This window comes from Pteropus alecto, unplaced genomic scaffold, assembly GCF_000325575.1.
Source record: "Pteropus alecto unplaced genomic scaffold, ASM32557v1 scaffold86, whole genome shotgun sequence".
Taxonomy (NCBI): domain Eukaryota; kingdom Metazoa; phylum Chordata; class Mammalia; order Chiroptera; family Pteropodidae; genus Pteropus; species Pteropus alecto.
The window spans coordinates 18,867,751-18,890,978 of record NW_006442109.1 but is presented as its reverse complement, the minus strand read 5'-3'; the positions used below and the strand labels follow the sequence as shown (position 1 = coordinate 18,890,978).

Below are 23,228 nucleotides of genomic sequence, written 5' to 3'. Positions count from 1 at the left end.
AATAATTTTTTTAAAACCCTACAGCATCTTAATTGCTATCACAGAAAAATACACAGTGGTTTGAAAAGATAGAAGAAAAGCCTGGTCAGGCCTGGTTAGTACTTGGATGGGAGACCACCTAGGAAGACTAGGTGCAGTAGGCATAAAACAAACAAAAATAAATAAAAAAGAAAGGACAGAAGAGTGGCCAGCATAGGATATATAGAATACTATACTCATAGTCAGTTTCTGAAAATGCTGAGTGTGTGTTTCTAGGGCTTAGTAAGCCAATACAATTCCTAGGCTTCCTCAACCAAACATTCCTAAGGAAAGCCCAGAGCTCCGTGGGGCAGCCAAAATAATTTCATCACCAACACAAATACTATGTCCTCTTGTCTATCACCTTGACTTGTAGCTTGATGCTGAGGAGCAGATGAATATACTGGACTCCCACGGTATGTGACCCCCAGCTATTCATAGACATCTCCCTGCCACCACTCACACACATCCAGAAGAAAGGGGATCTTTTACTATAAGGGAAAGATAGTTTTCTATGATTTTTATTTTTAATTAAAAATGTAATCAGTGTATGTGTGCAAGTGCGTGTAAATAAAAACATTTGTATATGCATAAAGAAAAGAATGGAAGAACATAATCCAACTATTACCAGTGCCCATGGCACTGGAAGCAGGAAGAGGGATGGGGGAGAAGTACACGGAGGTAAAATGTACACTCTTCTATATTATTTGAACCTGTACCAATAAGCATGTAACATCCCCGCAATTTAAAAAATTTCAATAAATATGTTTGAAATTGGAGAAAAAAAAGTTTCATAAGCCAACCTGAATGCTGCTGATACATGAAGAGAGATCCCATACTTTGAGTTCACCAGCTACTGATACCACCAGGAGAGAATCTTCTGTAAAAACAACAAAGGTTACATATAAATTGATCACTGCTATTAGCAGTTGCTATAAAGATCATTTCATGGTCATTTAAGGATTACACAGGGCTATGTAGGTGGAAAATATTCAGCTTTGTTGTTTTTTTACATGAACATTTTAGATCGTGTTTTCTTTTCATTACTACATCTGGAAGATACAGCAGAACAAAAGTTCCAAGAGTCCTGCTAATCTACAACCAACATCTGCTTGTTACTTTTTAAATGTACCAAACAAAACTGAATGGTAGAAACACGGATTCTCCTCTTTCCATTTCATCTCAACCTCATGCTGGCTTTTGAACAACCTGAACCACTGGCTTGGGTGTTCTCAATTTTTCTTGATCTGGCTTAGAGAGCTATCCCCACTAACAGGTAAACATAAAGAACCATTTTAAATTCTTACCCAATAATTTAACAAATAGTTCAAAAGCGATATTTTTATATGCAATCTGTTAGTCTTATATGATATCCAACTATTACCTTGAATTCTCATGGAGTGAACAATGCACATGCAGTTGATCCAATCAGGAGACTGAGATGATGTAAAAGTGTGAACAAGAGTCAAAGTTTTGGCATCGATTATAAGAATGTCTTGATATTCTCCACAGCATAGAAGCCAGCCTTCTCCTGTCATCCGGGATGAGCAGTGGTAATACTATGTAAATGGAATTCAAGCGACAATTTAATTATCACTCACAACTAACGTAATTTTGGCTGTGGTAAAGACTTTTCTGGATTTTAGTTTTATTACTTATTCCATTAAGGTCTTTGAATAAATAACTACTAAAATTTCTTTTACTTCAGTTATTCCACACTTCTAAAGTGTTGATTTTTCACTTTAGTCTCATTTCTATTTCATCATTTTTTTCTAAAGAAAGAGGAATCCTTTGTGAAGAAGGAAGCTTATTTCATATCACATGAAAAGCTCATAAGTGTACTATTTCTGGAGTGCTATGTAGAACTAAACAATAACAAAAACCAGGTTCCTTATCCTAGCAACACTGCTACATGTTAAGAAGAAATAAAAGCATCTGAAGAACACTTGAAGAAATTCTTGCGCCAAATAAGTTGTGAGAATGGCTTTTATTAAAGATCAAGTAATATATTTTACCCTTGATGAGCTCTCTCACTGAGTGAGGTTTTGGTCCCAGAAAGGAGTTGGTGCATGTTGCAATGCAGGTCATCGGTGCTAAAAGCAATCAGTGAAATATGAAAAACACTGTCGACACCACTGGAATCATGCAGCTGCACTACATATATGCTTGGAGTCTATCTACCAAAAGCCAGAATCCTTTTAAATATTGGTAAGTGATTATAAAGGTTATGGCTATGCCCTTTCCTCTCTTTTCATTAATAAATTCAGACATTAAGAACCTGCCCACCCAAAAAAAGGTTAAAATTGGAAACAAGGAAAACAAAACCCTTTTTGCTGTATAAAATAGCATGTCATTAAAACAGAATCTCTCCGTGTTTGTGTCTGTTTTATGATTATACTTAAGGAAAAATAAGGAAATTGCCCTTCAAATTTACCTATGTTTAAAGATACAGAAATAATCCGGAAAAAATGGGCTGAATAATAACTTTTGAGAAGAAAATGCCCAAATAACAGGTGATAACTGATGATATTCTACTATAATGGCAGAATAAAAAATTCAAGAAAAGAATATCCTTAAAGACATTTCTTCAAACGCATTCATGGCAGTGCTCTGAAGCAGTTGTAGGAGCCAAATATGTTCTGAAGGAAGTGACCATACTTACACAGATTGCAGTGTGCCTGTACGGAAGTGTGGCCTTCTCCACGCACTGTCCATTGGTGACATTCCAAACGCACATCTCCCTAGCAGAGATAACTTTGTATTATTCTCTGTCATTTCCACTCAATTGGCTGGAATAATTTTTTGTGCCACCAAGTTTTTCTTTAGTGCTGCACTTAAATGCAATCCGATCGTTTATGTGGCTTTTTGTTACAGATTACTGGGCAAGAAAATGCTGTGGTCATTAGCAGGGATGACATACTGTATCTATGTCTTTTTGTTTGGGTAATTACATCCTGACGCCAGCCTACAAACCTTACCTTAGCACCAACCTGAGCTACAACAAATTGTGGGGATACAGCTATCACAGCCAGTTACAGTGACAGCACAATCACCTTTCCATGGAAACTGCACATCATCTTAAACATGGTTTATTTCACTGAACTTAAAACTACATATTCTGAAAAGCATAATGCATCAAGTGCTACATCTTGTTGAGCCCAGGTATCATTTTTGTAAAAATAAACAGTGCCACCAAGAGGCCCCCTTTGGCCTATCATTCATGGGTTTATTTCTTTCCTTCTCCTGAAATTCTGAAATCATCCTTGTCACTTAATATTTAGAAAAATCCTCATTGTCTAGAAAACTCCGACTTGGTTACATAAATGTTACAAAGAGATAGACACAGTTGTGAAATACAACCACAAAATACAACCAGTATAAAGCAGTGATCTCTATGATTTCTGTTCACAAATACCAAAATGACTGTTTGGGAATTGTTTGGTAATTTATTCTTCCTTTTTGACAGTTCCAACGCACAAGCAAAATTTTCCATGGAAGAAAAATAAAAGCTTTATTGGCCTTAAAGGAGAAGCTTCTATTAACAAACAAAATATATGAACTAATAATGTTAAATGCATTTAGTGATTTACGGGCTTTTTTGTTTTTCTAGCTGAACACCCGGATTCGAAATTCAAATCAGTGATTCTCAACCTGGGGCGATTTTGCCCCCACAAAGGACATTTGGAAATGTTTAGAGATATTTTGGGTTGTCACATTTTAGGAACACACTACTGGCATCTAGTGGAGAAAGGCCAGAGATGCTGCTAATCATCCTGTAAAGCATAGGATAGTCCCCACAACAAAGAAGTCCCCAATGGTCCAAATGTTATTAGTGCTGAGGTTGAGAAATCATGTTCTAGAAACAAAATATTCACGTGTTTTCCCCTCTCTGTTTATAGCCAACCTTATTCTAAAAAGACTTGAGGCATGGAACTCAGTAACAGGGGGAAAAAACCTGTGTGTGAGAAAATAAGACTGTGAGAAAGGGAGAAATTCAAATAATGTATCTCAGAGGTAATGAAATAACACATCGAAAGAAAAAAAAAGAAATTGAATCTTAAGCAGTCACCAATATAAAATTTTATCTCTATAAGGGATCTGAGTTTATCAGCACAGTCTCAGTTCTAGTTATGCATCAACAATCACCAGTGAATATTTCAAAAATTACCCTCGGAGATTCTAATTTCATGGCTCTTTGTTGGGACCCTGAACGTGGGGTTTTGAAAAGCTCCTGGTGAGTTAACCTGTTTCTAGGCAAGTCTATCTCCAAACAAGTGGTTCTAAACCCTGGCTTTATGTTAGAATTATCAGAGGCTTTTAAAAAACACTGATATCTGGAACCCAACCCAGACATCAAGCCAGGCTAATTAAATCATATTTTCCAGGGTTGGAGCCTGGGCATCAGTAAAAGCTTCCCCAGTGATACTAATGTTTCTAGATTCTCTTAGATTCTAATGCTTTCTCTATTTACTTATTTTATTTTCAATCTTAAATATGAAAAAAATACAAAAATATCACAAAGCTAAAGTAGACTTCTTGCTTATCAATTCTATTTAAGAAAAGAAAGCAATTTTGTTTTGTATCAAAAGTGGCACTGACATTTTAGCTGGAACTGTACAAGTTATACACTTAATAAAAAGAAATAAAAATTAACTTAAATGTATATTATTCATATCTTGTATAAGTACTGTTCCATTTGTACATAAACTAAATCATCTTTATTTATTTAAAAAATGAATTTGATAATTTTTAAATTTAAAAAATTCTTTTTTATTTCAATGAAAAAAAACCAGAAGAAAATATCTACAACACATAAAATTAAGAAACTGTTAAATTCCTACTAAAAGTTCCTTGAAAAGGACTTTTTTTTTATTCAACTCTACATCCTCACTTCCTCACCTCAATAAAAATTCATTTGATGAACAAAGAGATCAGTCACCAACCTTCTATCCACTTTGCATCTTTCAAAAAATACACTATTTCTCTTAGCCCCATTTTTACTTTCATATTTTTGTACTTATAACACTTTTAATGCTATGCTCAAATTTTAATGAAGTATGTACAGGGAGAGGAGATAAACATGAATGCTTCATTTGCCATATCTAATTGGAAATCCATGATATTCTTCAAATTCTGTTTTCTCGTGTCTTGTACTATGTTTCTGGATTTTCTTTAGCATTTTCGGGTTTCTCTTATTTTGCTTGTTCCTTAAATATTTTTTTCTTAGATTTTTGTCTTAGGCTTTCTTATGTTCTCACATTTCCCACTCTCTCTGGGTGAGTTATTTACACCCATGATGTCAGTTACCACCTATATGATGTTGGAAGCTCACACCTGTTCCAGATTTGGAAGCCCACTGAGCTCCAGATTTCCACACGCAACTACCTATTAGATGCCTCCATCCGGATGACTTGTGGGACTTCACGCTTCTCGTGTTCGAAATAAAACATAACATCTTTCCTCCTTTGTTCCCTCTTCTCAATGAATGCTAATCATCTCCAATGAGTTTTCCGTCATTCTTGACCTCACTGCCCTAAATGTGGGGTACCTGCTACGCCAAACATGTTCTCTGAACCAGTAGCATTAGCATTGTCCAGGAATGTATTAGAAATGCAAATTCATGAACCTCAGCCCAGACCTACTGAACCCATACTTCCAGGAGTAGGAATCAGAAATCTGCATTTAAACAAGCCCTGCAGGTAATCTGATACAAACTCAGGTTTGAGGAGCACTGTGCAACAAACCTCCAAGACTGGATGCCTGCTTATCTCTCTAGTCTTATCTATTGCTGGTGACTGAAAGTTTTATTAAGTAAAAAATTCTCATTAACAATGCCAAGATTTTTTGCCTTAAAGTTTTATTAACCACAAATATGGGTTGATATAAAATATTAATATAGCTATATTAACCTTATTTTGGTTAGTATTGATCTCATAAATGTTTTTCCATCTACTTACTTTTAACTTTCCTATGTCCTTATCCTGTTTTTATTTTTTATTTGTCTGACAATCTTTGTAATTTAACTAGAGGTCTTAGTCTCTACATAATTTAGACTGCTGTTTTATTCAGAGTTATTTCAACTACCTCATTTGGGCTTTCTACTTGACACATTTATGTCTTCTTTGGATTAAGAACTTTTTTTTCTTTTCTTTTTTAAGTTGAAAGATTTATATTCTATTACTTTTATTTTTGTTTCTTTTGTCTGTTCTTTTAGCAGCTACCCTGGAAATGTCACCCTGCATATCTAGCGTAAAGTCTAAAGTTAACCGACATCTTTATTCACTTCTAAAACACCAGAACACATGGAATCTGATCATTATGTTATTATATGCAACTGTCCATTAGGATTGTGTAGGAGGGGGATGGAAATGGGGATGGGGAGTGTATATAAACATTATAGTGTCTTATAGTCTGTGTTTATTTAAATTTTTGAAATATTTGCTGGGTTTTGTTCAACAGTCCTTCAATCTTAGATGTTCCTTCTGAAATCATGGTTCTTACTGAAGAATATAATTTAGAATTCCATTATTTGTAAAGGGTCTGCTGGCAATGATTAAGTTTTATTAGTATTTGTCTTAAATGTTATTATTTTGCTTTCATGTTTTAAAGATATTTTTGCTAGAGATATAATTCTAAATTGACAGATTCCTTTTCTCAACATTTTGAAGATGTTTTACTTCCGGGTAGTTTCATTTTACTGTTGAGAACTCAGATCTCAGTTTAATCAACATTCTTTTGTAAATAATGCTTTTTCTCACGGACCCCCTTCCAAGATCTTATCTTTTTCTTTAACATTCTATCCTTTCGTTATCAGTTCTCCAAGTGTTTACTTCCTTTTATTTACAAAGAAACAAGAGTTCTAGAAAATTCAAATCATATTGGAAAAGGAAGACCAAACCAGACTACTTGGCTATTTAACAATTATATTTACAGGGCTCATACAGATGAATTAATCTATTATCCAGAATGTGTCCATTAACCCTAGATTCTTTTTTGAAGCTAGACCACGATGGGCAAAAACCTCAAGCTGTTACTCATTTTTCAGATCTATTTCTCACTTAGCTATTTTTATAATTCTTCAAAAATTCATCATCCCCCAAATTCTCAAGTGGAAATAAATATTTCAGCATGTGTAGCAAGCTTTGTGGCAGCCCTATTGTACAAAAGCTATTGGCAATCGTTAAAAAAAATGAATGTACTAGGACATTTCACTTTAGCCTATCCAAAATTCAATCTCTTTAAGTACAACAATTGTGGCTTTGGTATAAACTATAAGAATAGATATTTCTTTGATATCAGTTCCAACTAGTCATTTTGTCATAAACTATTTAGTTTCTACAAGTTGGACACTTGATTCCTCATTCTTTTGGTACTCAGAATTCAGAGCCATATAATTTCTCCTTGGACTGAAAACAAAAAAGGAGGGGTTCACTTGTTTCAACCAGTAACCCAATCCTTCGTTCACAAATGCATGCTAAATCAATTCTGCATTCTTGAGTGTACTTTGGCAAATAATTCATCAGGAGTCTAATTCTTAGTAGCTCTCCCATCAGTGGATCTTTTTCCTACAGCTAAGTCCTATTTCATCTGAACAAACATCGTTTCCATGAAATGATACCCAAATCACTGTATATGTTCCTTTCCCTTCTCTCTCCCACCATTCCACTACATTGAATCCTCTCCTCTGTTTGTTTTATAATGATTTCAGACAAGTGTTCAATGTCAAGATTGTAACTATTGAACTGTTTTACAAAACTGCGAAGGCTTGGATGAGTTTGCTTAAGAGTTCAAAGTGAGTTACTACATGAAAAAAGACGAACACCCAGACTTTCCCATTTCACTTCTATAATAGGTGGCATTTGCCAGTATCCTTTACAAAATGAGGCTGCCACAAAGCCTGATACACACATTGGGATGTTTAAAAATTGGGAGTCACAGAAGCTATAACATTCTTTGAGACCATTATATAAATAACTCAACTAATCTAGATCTATATTTTCCTATATGCAAAAGGAACATGTTAATCACCAAGGTTTCCTTCAGCCATAGAATTCTGTACCCCACCAGGTTTTAAAAATGGAGAGGAAATGGAGACAGGTACAAAATTGCACACGTTGTACCTACCCATTTTCAGCAGCACTAATGATATAAGGCTGTTTAGAGAAGTCTCTTGCTCTTGCCAAACATCTTACTGAAGCCGAATGACCAAACAGAAGTTCTTTTGCCGAAATCTGAAAATGATGAGGGTGAGCTTTTAAACTTTTTTGTTTGAAAATATAAATATGACATTACGCATATATTTATAATTCTGATATGGAAATCTGTTATGTTTTCGCTGTACATGTTTCAAGAAAACTGATACATGGCATATCAAACTCCACAGAATAAACTTCTAAATAAAGGAACCGTCTTGTACAAATTTTATTTGTTTTTGGTTTGGTATCCATCATGAAACCTAAAAGATTGCCAGACCTGTTCTACAACATCTAGGTTTTGAATACAAATAAGTCAATGTTGATGTTTATTATAATGTATAAAATGTGCCTCAAATGATAGTCAAATATTGGTATGCAAATTTGAGAATTCAGAAATGAGTTTACAAAACACAAAGACAATATTACCTCCTTTTTTTAAAAAAACCATTACAATACCTTGTTTGGCTTCTTGCCTCTGAAATAGTTAAATTAACTTTTCTATGTTAAAAATAAAATTGCAACTAAGCTATTATTTTAAATACCAGTGTTTTTCTCCAATCTGTGAATTTAAAAATATGGCACTGAGGGCTAATCATTCCATTAGTGTGAAATAAGTTTATTTCTCATTATTTTGTAAAACAAGATTATAAAAATCAAACTACGAAATAGAAAATATTCGAGATCCCCTAAAATGGAGAAGTGGTTGTCATTAAGGGACTAAAATTTTAATTTTAATAACTAGAAAACTTGTGGTTAATAAAATGTGTCTCATGAGTAATAAAAATCTGATTTCCAAATGAATTAATACTCATTTTTTTCTGAATCATGCAAACATAGATGTATATAGATGATAACCCAATCATATCAATGAGAACACATTATTTCATAGCATAATTGTTTTCCGCCTTCATTTTATTTCTATCATAACCAGAAATAGTTCTTTAAAAAGCCTGTTATCAGACTAAATTTCTAGTGCTTCAAAGAAGGTTTTTGTGGTCGGTTAGAATCACTTACAATCCAAGTTCTGACTCTATCCCTTTTTCCTGGGAAATCCAGAAGGATCCATCTCAGAACAATATAATGTTCCCCATCATCACACTTTGAAATGTATATCCCTATAAATATAACCCATTTCCAATATATTATGGGCCATTAAGCAAAGAATTGGGGTACATCGAGGACATTTCCTCCTCCAGAGAAAATCGATTACAGACAAAATATCTGAATGCAGTGTCTTTCATAGGAAGTCTTCCTTCTGCTACTAGATCCCCACATGTAGTCGAGTAAGCTGTGACAATCACTACAGGCTCTCCTCATTTTATCATATTTTAGAAGTGCTGTGAAAAATAACGAAAATATTCTACAATCATACATAGTCATTGCCATGATGAAATCCAGGCGAGCTTTACTTCTATTTATTTATTCTACTTCTAGGAAGCACTGGTACCCCCACCCCCAATTCCCTACCCCAGGTACTTCCAACAGCACAATGAGAAAAGAAAAAGAACATGCAAGTTGATGAGTATCTACCCTATTTCTAGGACTGGTACAACTTTCAACAGTGTTTAATCTCCATTTCACAGGGATGAATAGATTGAGGTTCAAAAAATATAAGTCATTTGTGCAATATCACAGAGTTGGTAAATATCAGAGCTAGAAATTAACCCAGATATCTTCACTTTTTTTCTACACAACATTGATATTCTTCCTTTTGTCATTGTGATGTTTCCTTCTGAGTATTAAACTGGAAGAAAATAGAACATCCCAATACTAAGAGAATATATCTAAGAGAATGTTTAATTCATCCTTTTTTTTAATGCTTAAAGGTGTGATAAATCCAGCAAACCCAAGTGAGGAAGTCCCTAACACGGGACTTGCAGAAGCTCCTCATTACTAGACCTCACAATGTCCCGGGGAAACAAGAGGGCTTTGGGAATCAGACTCAGAGCCTGGAAACAGCATGCATAATCTAGGCATATACGAGAAGCCCAGGACAGGGAGACTTATTCTCCAGTTCCTCTGCACCTTGCCATCACATTATCCATGAGATGTGTACCCAGTCCTCTGATGAATATTTGGATATTCCAAGATGTCCAGAGCTTAAGTCACTTTCTTTTCCTCTCTATCTTATTATCTAATTCCCTCTATTCTTTATACAAATATATGATACCATTATCTCACCAGTCCCACCCATCACCCAAATCCCACATCTAAAAGGTACCTTTGACTATTTCTGTTCCTTAACCCCACATCCAACTGTTGCATAGTTCTGTCTCTTCTTTCTCCTTGACACCTTTCCGGGTTTCACCTCCTCTTCATTCCCATTGCCAGTGATTTAATTCATGCTCCAAATCTTACTTAACTAAAGTATTGTTCCTTATCTCATCTCTCCCTCCCTTCAAAACTCCATGATATCCTAAATAACAAATACAATAAAATAGTATTATGTCATCTGTTTGCATAAAATATCTTCAAATCCCTTAATAACACCATTTTTAATTAGCATATAGTGTTAGCTCTTGCCAGTTAAAAAAAAAAAAAAATCTAAACCCCTCAGCATGTCAGATTCCATATTGAGTCTGCTCCATCCCTTCCAGGTGTGCCTACCACCTCTAACTTTCTCAATATGTTCCAGGCCTATTCAACTACTTTTACCAGTTCCCTGAAGACAAAATATTCATACTTTTCACATATACTTATTCTTTGTCTGCCACTTCCTCTCACCTTCTTTTCCTGTTCAAATCCTGTGCATCCTTTAGAACTCGGCTCAAACATCACCCTCAGAAAGGCTTTCCCTTCAAAACCACTGAATACTGATTAGGATGGCTATTATAAAACAAACAAACAAACAAAAACCAAAAAAAAACCCCAGAAAATAACAAGTGTTGGTGAGGATGTTGAGAAACTGGAACTCTTGCACACTGCTGGTGGAGGATGTAAAGTGGTAAAGCTGCTATGTAAATCGGTTTGGCAGTTCCTCCAAAACTTTAAAATAGAACTACACAATGACCCGGAAATCCAACTTCTGGGTATACATCCCAAAGAAGTAAAGGCAGGAACTCAAACATATTATCTATACACCCAGATTCATAGCAGCATCATTCACATAAGACAAAAGGTAGAAGCAACCCAAGTGTCCATTGACACATGAATAAACAAAATGTAGTAAACACATATAATAGAAAATTTTTCAGCCTTAAAGGGGAAAGACATTCTGACACATGCTACAACATGAATGAATCTTAAGGACATTATGTTAAGTGAAATAAGCCAGTCACAAAAGGATAATATACACTGTATGATTTCACTTATATGATATACGTAGATGAGTCATATTCATAGAGACAGAAAATATACTACTGCTTTACACCTGCCTATTAACAAGTCTATCTCCTACATTACATTCTGAGAAACTTTAAGGTAAGATCTGTGCCTAGAACAACAACAACAAAAATTATCTGTGTAACTTGTCTAATGACTGCATAAGTAAGTGTCCTTAGGTTGCTTTTTCCACTTTATAGAGTGGGAACTGAGTATTTAAGACCATCGAACCTGAGGCATTCTCTTATCTAGACTCTTTTGGAGAGGTAAAGAAGCTTTCAAAATGTAACATGAAGAGGAAATAGATGGATCTCAGGTCACTTTATACCGTACACCCTGCCACTTCTCTCTACCCTTCCTGCTATTCTCCCCACTAATATGCCCTTTGGCATTAAGTTGTCCTATAGCTACTCAGTCACCCACATAGTTATGTCCTCTCTTACAATCTCCCATGTTCTGAAGGCCTCCTTTCTTCTTCCCCTGCCCAAATTATTCCTTTATATATACCTTTTTTTTTCCAAATAAAAATCAAAATAAACTACTAAGGATTAAAATATCAATGATGAACCACTGACTTGACTGTCTTACAGATGGCAAGAAGATATGCTGGAAACTCAAAAATGCCCTTGATTTTTAAAAAGGCTAGAGTTTTCCATGCTAATAGTTGACCCATTGTCTGTAGGGGTGAGAATCACGAGAAAAATAAAAGATGTTCATTCTTTCTGGCCCTATGGTTAGCCACAGAAAATGTTAAGGAGAAGTCTCATGTGGAAAATCTCACATTCATACGAATCAATACCTTATTCGTGTTATTAACTTTTCACAATGTCCTCTCAGTAAATTTCCAAAACACAAAGCTGATCCAGTCCTCTTCTTAAAATTCCCTAATGATTCCCCTTGTTTCTTCCACCCCTGCTGATCAGATTCTCACTCTTCTACCATATCTCTAAACGTGGATTTCTCAATATCAGCACTATTGGCATTTTAGCTGGGATAATTCTTTGTTGTGAGGGGCTGCAGGATGTCTACAGCATCCCTGACCTCTACCAGGGATGCCAGCAGCACTGCCCTTCCAACCAATTGTAACAACCAAAAATGCCTATAGACATTACCAAATGCTTCTTAGAGGGCAAAATCACTCTTTGTTAAAAACCATTGCTCTAATCCCAAGCAAAAGACTTGCTCTTAAGAAAAGCAGGGCATCACTCCTCCCACTGAAGATGCAGCACAGACAGTCCATTCCCTACTTAGAGTACCTTGTATCATAACACAACTGCACTGCATTAGCCTATGTCCTTTACCACAACCTCCAGGGCATCCAGCACCAGGTCTTTTCATTTATGTTTGAACTCAGGTACTAAGCATGCTGCCTGCTTTATAAAATCCACTCAATAAAAGCATGTTAGATAAATACCAGGATATATGTAAAGAGATACAGAGGCTAAGATTCAAAATTTCTTAAGCTTATAACAAGCCTACATATTACGAGGCAACTATTATTACAGCCAGAAAACACTAAACTTCAACATTAAAAAGAGCAACAAGATATTTTAAGCCATTTAGGGGTGTGAGTTTAAACTATAAGAGATAATGAATGTGAGAGCCACCATTTTGAAAGCTCAATTGTTGCAATAATAGCAGTTCTTTCTTTCAGGAATGTTCATAAACAGTGAGCTGAGCTGCCCTGCTATGCAGTTCTTGGCAGTCCTGTAGTGGCACTGTTCAGTGATGGGAGATGTTAACTAATTACACTATAAAATAGAATTACAATTAATTGTTAATTTAGGTTTTAAAGTGACAAACTTTAAAGGCTAAAAATAGTCTTTGATCTTTAAAAGGCTTCTTAATGAGGGCAGTATACTTTAAGTACATCATTAGTTTAAATGTTCAAATTGGGTCTTGAGGCTGCTAGAGCTAAGCAAATATCTATTCCAATATGTTAAATGTTTATGACTTGGGACAGGGACAATTAATTGCTAATCAATGGGCCAAATCCTAGGTGAGGTCAGGTTCTGAAATAAGAGGGCTGACAATGGTAAATTGGATTTAGAGCTTTTGATGTGATCTGTAAAAATCATAGGCAAGCAGAGACTAAAAGAATAGCAAAAAGCCAAACTGACAGAAACATCTAGATAATTAAGATATTACTCATTTAGTTAATAGTGGTTTTCAAGGGTGCCCTTTGTTTAGATTAATGAGCCATAATTTTTAGAATTATACTTACAAGTCCGCAGTTCAGTTACTTAAACATATAATTCAGGATATGAAATAGTAAAACTCAACATAGCTTAAAGGGTGATAACAGCTAGCTGATAGCTAAGATCAGCAATATTCATAATATAATTTTCCAACAATATCTTGATCTACCATATAATACTTCATTTTCTCCAAATCCATAAGTAAAACCAATTTATGACTTCAGTAAGTATCTCCCTAACAATCATGCATACCTCCCACTGACTGTCATTGCAGATGGTTAAGAAGCAAGCTATGCTTATTTTGTAGGTGTTGTCTGTTTCAATATGAATAATTTTCACTAACCTTTAGTTCAGGTGACAGATTCCAGAGACAGAGCTGACCCTCTTGACTTCCAGTCACAATTGTTTGCTGGTCATCAGTGATCATGATGGCAGTGATGCTGTGGGAAGGGGCCTTCTTTCCCCAGAGCACCACTGCCTGCAGGGAGGACCGCATGCTGAGAAAATGCTGGAAACACAGAGAAGGGAAGGAGTGTACACGGTCATCATCCTTAGATTTGGGGGAGCTGATGATCATATCACAAAGTAGATTTATAATGATACAAATAGGAATGATATGTTCTCCCAGAGCTATGGGAAAAAGTGCTTTCCATCAATTAGAGGAGAAGGTAGTCATTGGACATTGAAATTACTATGCCCATTGTTAATCTGTCAAAGAGGAATGACTTTTATTTAAATTTCTGATTGCTGATGCTGATGAAGAGAAGTATAGAAACAGTCTGCCCACTTCACACCCAACTCTGACTATGTGTGATCCTGATCTCTCCAAAGCCCAGCTAGGTTTCTCAAGAACAAAGCTGTATACACATTATAATTTAAAGACAGCATTGCAGACTCTTTCTCCCCAGAAATGTCACTTCACCTAAGTAACAAATATCTGAACCTTGATATTAAAAAGTAAATCTCTTCCATAAAATCAGTGTTTCCTGGTCTTCAACGATTGATGTTGTGATTTCTGTAACATTAAAGTCCCATTTATATTACTTTTTATAATAATTATTTGACCCATTTTTGTATTTAGTATCTTCTTAAGTAATAATTTTCATGAACTCACTACCTTCCTGCGTTAATTACAAGTTAAAATGAATACGTGATTATTAAAGTTAAATTTGAAACACTTAAATGTTTCCCCAAATAACCATTCTTCTCCGAAATTCAAATAATTTAATAATAAATAATGCTTTAAGTTCTTAGAATAAATTAGTTTGTTTTGTCTTGTGACTTAGTATATATTTAATTGCAATAAAATGTCAGAGATAAGAGAGAGGAGATACCATGTTTATTTCTCACATTTGGCTTAAGAAAGTTAAGAAAATGAAAACCTGTCCTGCAAGGCTTCTGGTACTAAAGCATAAAAAGGATAAGTACCAGTATAAATTTTTAAGACTTATGGTACATATTATTTATATGTTCGATTACACACAAACACATGCACACATACATATAAACAAGAGCACTGACACCATGAAGACAAATTTAACACAGGCAGTGCTTAACCTGCAAACTGGTTACTTTCAAAATTTTACTTATAGTTCAGTTGTTTGGAATTCAGTAACTAGTTGTAATTACATTACAGTTGTAATATAATCTATAATATAGCTGTACTGTTCTTATTGCAGTCTCTAAGCACTTTGAAAACAAGATTTCTATAGGAAATACTTTCAGCTTTGCAATTTGGAATCAGGACCACACATACTAATAATCATAGTACTAAGCTAATCAAAAGAGTTCTGGTTTCAATAACACTGTAAATTGAACTTGGACCTCTTCTGCTTCAAATATAAAGAAATAATGCATTATACACACACACACACACATGTATGTATGTATGTATGTGCGTATGTGTGTGTATGTATACATACATATAATTTTAATTGTTGCTTTGTGGCCATGCTTGCAAATAAGCCTTGGAAATTACAAGCAGTAAAAATCTAAGAAGCATCTGAAACTGGAGTTGTGTCAGTATATAGCTCTGTTGGCTAGTAGTAGTTTGAATGTTAACATCTCCACAAAAGGACAGGAAACCCTATCTTGCTCAATGAAATGAAACCAGAGAGAATCCAAAACTATTCAGGAAGATAAGAAAGCTTATTTCCAAATCTCCCAAGAAAAATATGCCGAATGCAAACCACAAAACAGGTTTGGAGTAAAAAAGATATCATTATATATAATGTCAGAATATCCATGTGAAGAAATCCATGTAAATACTTGTTCCCAGGTCAACGATACCGCTGGAAGACCTTTCAAAAACACTATGCACCTATCAGAATATCTCAAATTGAAAAAGAAAGAAAAGAAAAAAATTATTCCAAGCATTAAAAAGGATGTAGAATAACTGGAACTCATATATTGCCATTGGAAAAGTACAATGAAAAATAGTTTGGTAGTTTCTTAAAAAGTCAAATGTATGCTTTCTTTACAACCAAATTAATCCATTCCTAGGTCTTACCCAAGAGAAAAGAGAGCATATATTTATGCAAAAATTTCTACACGTGCAGTTTTATTTATAATAGCCCAAAACTGGAACCAATTTAAATGTCCACCAACAGGTGATGAATAAATTGTGGTATGCCACACATGGGGATACTATTCAGCAATAAAAAGGAATAAACTGTTGATTCGCACAACATGAATGAATCTGAAAATAATTATGTCAAGTGAAAAAAACTAAAAAGAATATACACTGTATGATTCCGTATGTCTAAAATTCCAGAAAATTCAAATTAATCTATAACAGAAAGCAGGTCAGTGGTTGCCTGTGAACAGAGAGGAGTTAGATAATAAAGTAGAATAAAAAAAACATTGAGAATAACAGACACACTCATTATTTTAACCGTAGTGATGGCTTCTCATCAGTGTATGTGTATGTCAAAACTTATCAACCTGCACACTTTATATATATTATTTATCAATTATAATTTAATAAAGTTGTTTTTGTTAAGCATTGTAAAAAGACACTTTCATAACCAAGACTGCATAGAATTTCTGTAGAAACAAATGACTCCAGTGACGAATAAGCTCACAATAAAAAAATTACAAAACACTCAAGAAAATAATAAACTGTGAGCAAGCAAAGGGATTAAACCCTGGTAACTAATGATAAGAGAATAACCTAAAAACTTATTGCAAAAGAACACATATATTTAATTATTATAAGCTATTAAAGAGACAAAAGCAGAAATTTAAAATCCTGAGAAAAAAGACAGTCTATAAAAAATAAACAAGTGGAATTTTTAAAGAAAAATATTCTACTTCTAGAAATAAAATATAATTATTGAAATAAAACAAATGTCATTGAAGAAGAAAAATCAGAATAGACTCAAGTGGAGAGAATTAATGAACTTAAACATAATTCTCAAGAAAATACACCGAATGCAGCGAGAAGTGGTAAAGAAATAGAAAATGCTGATTGAAAAAAAATCAGAGAGATTAAGATTAATCAGTGATATTAAGAGGATAGCTAATAGAATAAAAACACCTAACGTTTATTAATATAAGCTGCAGAAAGGTAGAACCCTTTCCCTGCTGGGTAATTCAGTCAAAAAACCATCAGATAGAGAGAGGTTAAGTAGCATGAGGAGGGTACTGATACAGGAGGGCATGTGTAGTCAGAGTCCAGGGAAGGCATCCAAACATGGTGCCACCAGCGTGAGTTTCAGAGCCCACGCGGAGTAAAGGGGAATAATGCACACAGACTATTTTATACCAGGTGTTGGAGCCTGAGCAAGTTAAGGAAAGAGTTCATACAATGAGGTGGCTCAACAAGGGATGTCATGAGCCGAAGAGGGGTGAGGATGGTGAAAGAAGTGGTCCTGGTATGGGGATCAGAGTCTGTACAGGGTGAGAAGGGTATTCATACAGAAAAGAGACCCAATGTGAAGTACTAGAGTCCAAGCAGCATAAAGATGGTGCTCACGATGGGTAAGGAAGTACTGGCTAGGGGAGTCAGAGGCTGGGATAGGTGAGGAGGACATTCATTTACAAGGACAGCCTGGCGTAGACCGCCAGAGCCCAAAGAGGCTAAGGAAGTCATGAAGGCTGGAGAAGATTCAGCATATCCTGGTGGGGAGAGGTGGGCTACTGCCCAAAATTGTAACCAGACATAGTAAAGGGATACAGGGGGCTGAACAGTGTATTCACAACGTGGACAACTCCACAAGGCTGATGAAGCCACATAAGGACAAGGAGCAGTTTTACAGAGTAATTGCTTACATATAGAGTATCTGATCAAAGAATTAATACATTAATAGGCTAACAGGAACCAGGTTTCTTACTGTCTGAAATATAGAAAGTAAGAAAACTAGAAAGATCCCCATGACGTTGGAGTGGAAACAGGAATGTTAGTGTAAAATTAATGTAGATGTGAGGAGTGAATACACACACACACACACACACGCACACACACACACACACACACACACACACACACTTCTTATTCCTGTTGGCTGAGGGGAGGGTCTAGGAGCAGCAACACTCCAATAGCAACAAACTCACTTAGGATCTTTTAAATACTATTCTCTACTAAAAGGAACCAGAATTTCTTGGGAAATTGGTTGATTCCAGGCTAGGAGCAGTAAAAATACACAGTGATACTGGAACATATTATTGTTGAAAGCAAGGAAGTGCTCAACGAGTGAGGGGGACAGAGCAAAAGGACACAAAAGCCAACTTGAAGGACCTGCCACTGGCCAAATTATGGACGATCTGAACATCAAAATAAATAATGCTAGGAATAGATTGTAACTCCTTGAATAAAACAGAAAGTCATGAATTCATACTGATAATTACCAATTGCAAAGGGGAAAAATAAAGAGTAACTTTACAGAAGAAAAGCCTGGCAGACGCCACCTTAATCAAGTGATAAAAGTAAACATCACTAGTGATGGCAAATGCAAAAAATCATGTGCCACCTGATAGGATGCCACGAAGAATATTTCTGTGGTATTCCTACCAAAGATGCATGAACTGAATCTCATGATGACAAAAGCAAATTGAAGAACTCTCTATAAAATAAAAATAAGTGGTCTGTAATCTTCAAACGTGTGAAAGTCATGAAAGTCAAGGAAAATAAAAACCAGCTCCAACTAAAAGAGCCACGACAACTAAATGTAACACATAATTCTAGACTGGATTATTTTGCTATAAGAGACTTACTGGGAAAACTGGCAAAACTTAAATGAAGTCTAAGCATTGGATGGCGGTAATATATCAATGTTAATTTCCTAATTTTAAAGTGTTTATTGCAATTGTATAGGAGCATATCCCTGTTCTATATACAAAAAAAGACGGAGTAACAAACTGGCAACTTACTATCAAATAGTTTTTATGAAAATAGTTGTGTGTGCTATTGGGATTATTTTTTAAATTATTAAAAAATTAATGGGTCTACTATTTTTCAGAATGTTTCAAACATGTGAAAACTTAAGATTCAAGAATCCAATAAGCATTAAGGAGGCTTAAAATAGAAATAATGAACACCAAAGCCCATCTTAGAGAAATCGTAGCATACTAAAGGAAAAGCATGAAAGAAATGAAATGAAATGACCTAAAAAAATATATATATATGAAATCCTACCATATGCAATGACATGGATGGACCTAGAGGTTATCATGCTGAGAAATAAATCAGACAAAGAAAGATAAATACCATATGATTTCACTTATATGTGGAATCTAGGGAACAAAAAGAACAAACTAATCAAAAGCAGACTCACAAATATAGTGGACAATTTGGTGACAAAGGGAGGGATTTGGGGACTGGGAGAAAGGGGTGAAGGGCTAAAGAAGTACAAATTAGTAGTTGGTCACGGGGATGGGGAGCACGGCAGAGGGAATACAGTTAGCATTAATATGATGGCTAGGTGGAGGGAGGGCCAAGGGAGAGAGGGAGCAATTGGGGGACCGTTTTATGAACTATATAAATGTCTAACCAATGTACTTTATACTTGAAACTAATTTAAATAAATAAATTTTTTTTTAAAAAGGAACAGCAAATATGATCAAAGCAGATTTCTCTACAGGAAATGGCCAGAATCTACAAGAACATTAACTGTAAAATGTGGAAGGGGAGTGAATAACAACCTAGGTTTTCAGCTATCACTCAAAGTGAGGGCAATATAGATATTTTCCAACAAATAAGGCCTGAGAGAATACAACATTTACAGACCTTACTGAAAGAATTATAGAAGGATGTACTTTAGGAAAAATATATTAAATCAAAAGAAAGAAATAAAGTGAAATACAAGATGCAATGGTGAACAAAGAAATCAGTAAATACACAAGTAAGTCTAAATGAGCATTATCTGTTAATAAGTCTAAATGAGCATTATCTATTAATAATGATGAGGATAATTAATTGGGGGGTTAAAAAGGTAAACTAAAATTATAGATAAGACCATGAAAAAAGACGAAGTGGAACCTGTGTTAAATCATTCTAATGTTCTTATAGGCATGGAAAGAGAGCAGAGATACTGGTCAACTTTAAATTTCTTAAGGTGAGAATTCATGACAAGACATCATAATAAAAAAAAAGTGTGTAACTTTCGAACAATAGAGTAGTAAAATAAAGTTATCAAATAGAAGAAAAACATTTTTTTTGAGCAAAAAAGCATGGAAAATAGAAAATGCAAAACCAAATGGTAAATTCACATCCAAACATCAGAATTTAAAATGAATTGATGAATTCACGATTAGAATATATCTTAGTATAACCTCTTTACAAAAAAATTCTAATAGTACTAACTTAGAAAAGTTGAAAATAAAGGGATTGACAGGATACGCCAGGCAGATAATAATAAAAGAAAACTGATGTAATAGTGGACACATAGGCTTTAAGGTAAAAGTATTAATGAGGGAAAGGAGTCATTATATAATGATTATATAATGATTAAATACATCAATCACCAGAAAGGGATAATAGTCCCCAGTTGCTAGGTACTCAATAGCAGAGCCTCAAAATATATAAAATACAATCTTGCATATTTACAAAGAAAAGTTGACAAGCTTACTATTAAAGTAGGAGATTTTATATATTTCAATTAGTAATAAATAGATCAAGCATATAAAAAAGATATAAAACACTTGAATGCATAATTTGCATTTATAATATCATGGATTTATATATAGATTCCTACATCTAGGTGTTAAATAAAAAACACATTCTATTAGATCATGCATGTAACATTTATAAACCTGACCATGTTAGACCATGAAAAGTCTTTACAAATCCCAAAAGATTAGCATTATTGAGGCAACATTATCTGAACAAAATGAATAAAAATCTGAACCCACCTCCCCCAACACATATACACACACACTTTTGAAATGCTCCCTCTTTAAATACTTGGAAAAAATATATTCTAAATGTTCCTGGGACTACCAAGAAAACACAGTGAAGATTAGATATTATTAACTAAAAGACAATGAAAATTTTATATACTAAAACTTTCCAGATGTAGGTATTGTAGTAAAAGAAAAATTACAGCCTTAAATGCACATATTAAGATGGAACATTAATGAGCTAAACATCCAAATTAAAAGCTTATATAAAAGAACAGTAAATTCAAAAAATGCAGAAGAAAACAAAATGGACAAGAGCATACATTAATATAATGATATATTTTTTTAATCTACAAAATTAAAACTCAATTCTTTGAAAAGAGAAATAATATAAATAAATCTATGGTCAAGTTTGATAAAGAAAAAATTAAAGACACCAAAAGAAAATATAAAGAGAAAATGAGTATAACTAAAATTAATATTTTAAGTAGAAATATTATAAATCACTGTGTCAACAATTTGGAATGGTTAAGTGAAATAATTTTTATAGAAATATAAATTACTAGAACTGAATAAACATGAAATAGAAAACACAATTATACCAGTGACCATTAAAAATGAGGTGGGGGGAGTAAAACCACACACACACACACACACACACACACACACACACACACACACACTCTCTCTCTCTCTCACACACACAAACACACTCATTTTAGCAAAAACTTTATACTGAGTGTAATCTTGGGGAATGAGCAGGTACAATCTTACATATGAAAACACATAGGGCAGACTACATAAATTCTGCCAAGTAAAATGACAGCTCATATAACAGCCCACTTGTATTCAAATCAGCAGATTGGAGCAAGAAACAAAGAAAGAACATTCCAACTGAAGCAAGCTCAGGAGAAAAGTGAACATAGTAAAGAAAAAGAAAACAAAAAATGCACAAAATCTGTCATTAGAGCCACAGAAATCTGGCAATCTTGGGACTCTTACTGTAAGGGCAAATCAGCCCAAATCTCTATCACTCCTGAGGGCTCCCTGGTATTTTAGCCCAGGACAACTGTTGCCCTTCGTGACATAAAAGACAATGACATGCCCAACATACTCTGTTTAAGAAGGCAGAAAACCAGAAAGTAGTAGTTTTAATAATTTCTAAGGCAGAGTTATATAGATAATACATTTTATTTATCAAGAAAATTCATTTTGGGGGAATGGTTCATTTCATGAATATCAGACAAATATGATATAATTGAAGATCACAAAGCTGGTAGTGAAAAGGAACCACACAGGTGTGTTTTAACACTTGCTACTAAGAAACACCACTTGTAACTTTGTCATAGTCTTTTCACTGTAGCTTCTGGTATTACAATGAAAATTACCATTCAAAAACTATTTGCATTTTGACCTCCACTCCTGGCTTTGCCAATGTATGCTTCTCAGAACTAAGAAGTGGTAGAAAAGGCAGTGCTCATGGCTACACTGCTCCAAAGGAAACTGGGCTATGTTTTTTTTTTTTTTTTTAATTTGTCTACAGGCAAGGTGCACATGGCTCATGTTCAAGCACTTGCCTGTCGCCTTTTTAACTTTACTAGGAAACTATAGTCAAAGCAATTTGTCTTGGCTGCTAAGGAGAGCTGTAGCAGAAACAAATTTGGAGAATATTTGCCAGGGAATTAATATATTTGTAATGATTAACATTATATTAAAGAGAAATACATCCTGAGGTAGGTTCTTTATATCCCTATTGTTCTGGAAAATTAGCTCTTCTTACTGGAATCATTGCAACATTGTATACCTAATAACTAGCCACTTCGTATTATTCAAGTTTGCATCACCCTTAAAATTATCTGCTTTGCACTTATGTCTCCCAAATGAAATGATGCAATTCTCCTAGGATGGAGACCAGGCCTTGCTTGACATAGTGCTTGGCCTATATTGGGTATCTGATGAATATTCTTTTAACCAAACTGATCTTGATGCTTCTTCCTTTTATAGCTTTTGTGAAAGATAGGAATCATTTCTTAATCATTATTACATTCCCGATAGTACCTGAAATACAGTGCTTTGAATAGGAAAATAATAAATATGGTTGAATAAATTATTTTCTTTATTATTTTTAAGCTCTATATTCCAAAAGGAAAATATGAAC

At 34.6% G+C, this 23,228-nt stretch overlaps 1 protein-coding gene across 5 annotated transcripts in view; it reads right to left on the bottom strand.

Annotated features, from left to right (window-relative positions):
• The window catches only part of WDR72 (WD repeat domain 72), a 202,116-nt gene that overhangs the window by 161,126 nt on the left and 17,762 nt on the right, over positions 1 to 23,228 (bottom strand). For 3 of the 5 annotated variants that reach the window (XM_015595872.2, XM_025038944.1, XM_025038945.1), the window contains exons 2-6: positions 14,076 to 14,240; positions 8,143 to 8,249; positions 2,681 to 2,759; positions 1,403 to 1,577; positions 822 to 898 (exon numbers count right to left, since the gene is read on the bottom strand). In XM_015595872.2, the coding sequence (XP_015451358.1) occupies positions 822 to 898; positions 1,403 to 1,577; positions 2,681 to 2,759; positions 8,143 to 8,249; positions 14,076 to 14,228 (591 nt within the window). In that variant the 5' untranslated portion in view covers positions 14,229 to 14,240. The remainder of the gene's footprint in view (positions 1 to 821; positions 899 to 1,402; positions 1,578 to 2,680; positions 2,760 to 8,142; positions 8,250 to 14,075; positions 14,241 to 23,228) is intronic. The other 2 variants (XM_025038947.1, XM_025038946.1) reach the window with 1 other exon arrangement.